General features: G+C 44.6%; 1 protein-coding gene across 1 annotated transcript; it reads left to right on the forward strand.

The window, feature by feature from the left end:
* Window positions 1-1,220: 1,220 nt before the first annotated feature.
* LOC117354799 (general transcription factor II-I repeat domain-containing protein 2-like) lies at window positions 1,221-3,349 on the forward strand. The gene is made up of 2 exons (XM_033932781.1): window positions 1,221-1,796; window positions 2,666-3,349. Exons 1-2 carry the CDS (start codon window positions 1,221-1,223, stop codon window positions 3,347-3,349), a joined length of 1,260 nt encoding a protein of 419 aa, XP_033788672.1.
* The last annotated feature ends 2,654 nt before the right edge of the window (window positions 3,350-6,003 follow it).

The raw sequence follows: 6,003 nt of genomic DNA on the forward strand, positions 1-6,003 counted from the left end.
ATGGCTCGCGAGCCAGATGTGGCTCTTTTGAAGGCTGCATCTGGCTCGCTGCAACGTGATACTCTGACTTCCGGTGGCGGAGCCAAGGAGAGCGGCCGCACACACTACCAGCTGCTCTGCTGCAACGGAGAAAAATCTTCTCCAAGATGTGCACTGCAGCAGAGGACACCCGAGCAGACCTACCCAGACCATCGGGGACATTCTGCCGATCACCCGGAAGTGGGAGCCGCCGACACAGAGCCAGATCGGATCTGAGCCAGGACAGGGACAGTGGCGGCCATCTTCCGATGCTCTGCACAGTGTGGCACCTCCCCCAGCTGCAGATTCTAGCCTGGACTGCAGCAAGCTATACCAGTGAAGGGGACAAGTTGTGAGTGTGCCTACTTCATTTGTTATTGCTCCAGAATCCCCCCTAATCTCCCCAGTGTCCCTCTGTGACTATATGAATGCATGGGAAAGATCCTTGGCTGGGGCTTGATTGATGCATGCTGGGAAAGAAGAACATGTCTTCTATCCGCCGAGCACAGGCCATGCCCTCCTCTGCATCGCATCCACATCCAGCATCCTTGCCCCGCAGCATCCATGGCTGTACGGGCCTGAAGCTGCATCGTCCTTCACAGGCAGCCCCAAATCGAGGCCCAGGCTTCCCATCCCACCAGCTACACCCGCAATTGGCTACCCTGCCTTCATTACCTCTGCCCTGCCTCACAGACCACTGCCTGGGGTGGTATCCTCCTCACCTCAGTCAGCTAGGTAATTGCAGAAACCCTTTTATTGAAGAAGATGGCTAAAAGAAAAAAGATGAGTAGTATTGTACTTTTCAGCAGGAATGGACAGAGGAATTCACCTTTGTGGAGAGAGCAGGTTCTGCAGTATGTCTAATATGCAATGATAAAATTGCATCGATGAAACGGTCAAATATAAAGCGGCACTTCGACACACGCCATACTATATTTGCATCAAAATATCCTGCAGGAGAGAGCAGGAAGAAAGCATGTCAAGAGCTACTGTGCAGAGTGCAAGCTAGTCAGCAGCAACTCCGTGTTTGGACCTAACAAGGTGACTGGAATTCGGCTAGCTTTGCTGGTGCTTTAGCAATTGTGAGAAACGGAAAGCCATTCACAGATGGGGAGTATGCCAAAACATTCATGCTTGATGTTGCCAATGAACTTTTTGACGACTTTTCGGATAAAGACAAGATAATCAAATGAATAAAAGACATGCCTCTGTCGGCAAGAACTGTTCACAATCGTACCATCATGATGGCAAATCAAATTGAGGCAACACAAGTGAAGGATATAAATGCAGCACCATTCTTTTCTCTCGCTTTGGATGAGTCAACAGACGTAAGCCATTTATCCCAGTTCAGCGTGATTGCAAGGTATGCTGTCGGTGACACACTACGTGAGGAAAGTCTTGCTGTTTTGCCTATGAAAGGGACAACAAGAGGGGAGGATTTATTCAAGTTTTTCACTGAGCTCGCTAAAGAACAAAATCTACCAATGGATAAACTTATTTCGGTATGTACTGATGGTGCTCTGTGCATGGTGGGGAAAAACAGAGGATTTGTAGTGCTTCTTCGTGAACATGAAAAGAGACCCATCCTAAGTTTTCACTGCATCCTACATCAGGAGGCGCTTTGTGCTCAGATGTGTGGCGAGCAGCTTGGTGAGGTGATGTCGCTGGTCATTCAGGTGGTCAACTTTATTGTTGCCCGAGCTTTAAATGATCGCCAGTTTAAAACACTGCTGGATGAAGTTGGGAATAATTATCCTGGTCTGCTTCTGTACATCAATGTGCGTTAGTTGTCAAGAGGGAAGTTGCTCAGCCGTTTCGCGTCTTGTTTGAGCGAAATTCGGACTTTTCTTGAAATGAAAAACGTCAAGCATCCTGAGTTAGCTAATACTGAGTGGCTCCTGAAGTTCTACTATCTCGTGGACATGACTGAACATCTGAACCAGCTCAATGTGAAAATGCAAGGCGTTGGAAATACAGTGGTGCCTCACACAACGAACTTAATCCGTTCCAGGAGCAAGTTTGTTATGTGAAACGCGTTTTCCCATAAGAATACATGTAAAACAAAATAATTCGTTCTGCAGCCCTGTTTTCCCTTAAGAATACATGTAAAACAAAATAATTCATTCTGCAGCCCTACATTTCCCTCCCTCCACCTCACCTTATATGCAGAGTTTGCCAGCTTTCTTTTTCACCCAGCCGCACGCTTTCAAAAAGCTGTGCACGCGCAGCTGCTGAAGTTGATCAATGTTCTCCTCTCCTGCAACTTCCGGTTTCCGGTTGCGTCAGAGGAGAAGATTGAACAACAGAGCATGCGCGCATGTGCTGCTCTTTGAAAGTGTGTGGCTGGCCGAAAAAGAAAGCCGGAAAACTCGGCATCTAAGGTAAGGTGGAGGGAGATGATGGAACACTGCATTCAGACAGGAAGGTGCTGCTGTTCCCGGCTCACATTAGGAAGCGGCGAGAGTAGTTCCGCCCCCCCCCCCCCCGGGCCCCTCGGGCGACTTCGTTGTGTGAAACGAAGTTCGTTATAGGGAGCAAGACAAAAAGTTCGTTATGCGCAGCGTTCGCTGTGCGAGGCGTCCGTTATGCGAGGCACCACTGTACAGTCTTATCCCTTCAACAAGCAGTGTTTGCATTTGAAAACAAGCTAGAACTCTTCATCGCCGACATTGAAACAGGTCGTTTACTACACTTTGAAAAACTGGGAGAGTTTAAAGATGCATGCACAGCAAGTGACACTGCTCAACATCTTGATCTTCAGCAGCTAGCGGACTTCACATCTAATCTCCTGCAGTCATTCAAAGCGCACTTTGGAGAATTTCGTGAGCGCGCTCGTCTTTTTAAGTTCATCACCCATCCACACGAGTGTGCAGTGGACAGTGCCGACCTGAGTTACATCCCCGGCGTCTCCGTCAGAGATTTTGAGCTCCAAGCTGCTGACCTGAAGGCCTCAGACATATGGGTGAATAAGTTCAAGTCACTGAATGAAGATTTGGAAAGACTTGCACGACAGCGAGCAGAGTTGGCGAGCAAACACAAGTGGGGAGAAATGAAAAAACTTCAACCCGCAGACCAGCTGATTGTCAAAACTTGGAACGCGCTTCCCGTCACATACCACACACTGCAGTGTCTGAGTATTGCTGTACTGACAATGTTTGGCTCTACGTATGCATGTGAGCAGTCTTTTTCACATCTAAGGAACATTAAGACCAACCTACGATCACATTTAACGGATGGAAGTCTCAACGCCTGCATGAAACTTAACCTCACCACGTATCAACCAGACTACAAAGCCATCAGCAAAACCATGCAGCACCAGAAGTCGCATTAATGGCAAGAACAACTTTATTCATCATTGATTAGCAACAGCATAACAACGTTATTAAAAATAATTCAGAGACTTATTGCATTTTAAAAGTGTTGGTCTTACATAAAATGCACACATTTACTTGTATTTAGTTTTAAACATATTGTATGGCTCTCACGGAATTACATTTTAAAATATATCGTGTTTATGCTTCTCTCAGCCAAAAAGGTTCCCGACTCCTGCTCTAAGCGTACCATCTCCAACTGGATGGCTGCTTGTATCTCTTTCTGCTATGCCCAGGCTGGACTACAACTACAGAGTCGAGTCACAGCCCACAAAGTCAGAGCCATGGCAGCTTCAGTAGCTTTCCTCAGATCCACTCCTATTGAGGAAATTTGCAATGCTGCTACCTGGTTCTCGGTTCATACTTTCACCTCTCAATATTGTCTGGATGTTTTCTCCAGCTGGGATGGCATTTTGGCCAGAGAGTATTACAAAATTTATTCTCCTAAGTTGCCAACGCTCCCACCATCCCGTTCTGGAGGTCACTCATATGTTGAGAATAGGCTGCCTGCTTGTCCTGGGATAAAGCACAGTTACTTACCGTAACAGTTGTTATCCAGAGACAGCAGGCAGTTATTCTCACAACCACCCACCTCCCCTGGTTGGCTTCTCTGCTAGCTATCTGAACTGAGGAGACTCACCCTGTGCTGGGCGGGAAGGCACTCGCGCATGTGCGGTGCGGCTGACTCGAAACTTCTATGTTTCTACAAGCAAGTCTGCTTGCGAGGCTGTCAGCATCCGGGCTCCGTGGATGACGTGACCCATATGTTGAGAATAGCTGCCTGCTGTCCTTGGATAACAATTGTTACGGTAAGTAACTGTGCTTTCTCTCCCCCCCCCCCCCCTTTTACAAAACTGTAGTGCGGTTTTTAGCACTGACCACGGCAGTAACAGCTCTAACGCTCATCTGAGCATTGGAACTGTTACTACTGTGGCCGGCACTAAAAACCACGCTACGGTTTTGTAAAAGGAGCAGGATAATAACCACCGCTCTTTGCAGGCGGTGTTAAAAATTACATACAAATCTTTCTTTTATGCTTATGTAAACATTAAAGTGAAATTTCAATTAAAAAAAAAAGATCTGAAGAATCACTCGATTTTTAATTGGGTTTTAGTGATATTTTAAAATAAGGCTCATAATTTTAAAGTCATCATGTCAATGAGTAACATTTTAAAATAAAGCTTAACCTGGAAAACTTGAATATATAAATAGCATATTCTATGTAATTTTAATCAAAACAATCTGCTCTTCTGATTATAATAGTGCATCTTACAACTGTTTATTAAACACTTTGCAAATTAAAAATATCCATTCTTTTCAATAGGAGACATTTTGGGCCTCATCCCTGTTGCCAAGGAAACAGAAAGAGAAACTGTTATAACATAAACAGAAAGCAATGTACACAGCCATTCTGAATCTTCTGGAGAAAACTACAGAATTATAAAAGTGGCATAGCCAGATATAATATATTTTTATTTTGGGGGGTGGGGGGGGGGGAGAGAAAGGGAAGGGCACAGTTAACATGGGTGGGCATTGTGCTTATAGATGGCATTGTGCGTATAGATGTTTGTAGTGCTTGATATACTTCTAAATAATGCCCAACAGCTTTCCTGCATCAACATAAACCACATACACACTTATGGAAACTTTGGAAACAACATTTTAAAATATACTTGTGAGAAATTTAATTAGAAATAACAAAATAATAATTAATAAGACTACAATTGATGTTAATTGTTGCAGGGTGTAATAGCCCATAAATTCCAGTAGAGGGAATTTGTTTAACACTGTGTACATATACCAGTAAGAATTATTGCTGAATCAGAAGGGAGGGGGTATTCCTGGGATAGTATTTGATACTGTATGAACACAATGCCTATAGTCAAGAGAACATTACATATGATAGTTCAGCATAACTAACCATAAGGGCTAAGTAGCCAGCCTGAGTACATAACATGAGGGGAGGAGCAAGTGCCCAAATATGGGCAATTGCAAATGGAATCTGAGGTCTGAGGAATTATAGCAATGGAAGAAGTAATTAGGGGCAGAGACAGGAAGTAGTCAAGAAAGGATCTAATAGGTTGTGAACTGCCCTTGCTCTATCCAATGAGCAGGCAGGCAGGAGAGACTAAGAAATGTTTGAACTAACTATAAAACGAATGGATGTATTGAACTCTGTGCGCCTACTTTGTCATTCTTTTGATGCAAATTGAACACCCTTTCTGGCCAGGAAGAAAATAAAACCATTCTCTGCTTTACCAAAGACTTCTGGAGTTTTCACTGTGAATGCATTTATTACATACTGGTCGATATTCAAAATGATTTAACTAGTCAGAAATGGCCAATGATCAGTTAAATCACTTGTTCGAGGCTAACTGTTCATTTTCAGTAGCACCTAACCAGTTATCTCCACTGAAAATGAGTAGTTACACCTGACCAGAAGAGGGAAGAATGTCCTTGGACACCGTCTAGCCTGCCTACTTCACAGGGCTTTAAACTAGGTAAGTCGGGGGAGGGTACAGACACAAACAACATACCTGGTGAACTAAACTGCAAATACTGTTTTGAGGATGTGGTAAGTAGTCACCGAAAGTCTGGGTCAGGGGCGAGTACA

The sequence above is a fragment of the Geotrypetes seraphini genome, chromosome 2 (genome assembly GCF_902459505.1).
Source record: "Geotrypetes seraphini chromosome 2, aGeoSer1.1, whole genome shotgun sequence".
Taxonomy (NCBI): domain Eukaryota; kingdom Metazoa; phylum Chordata; class Amphibia; order Gymnophiona; family Dermophiidae; genus Geotrypetes; species Geotrypetes seraphini.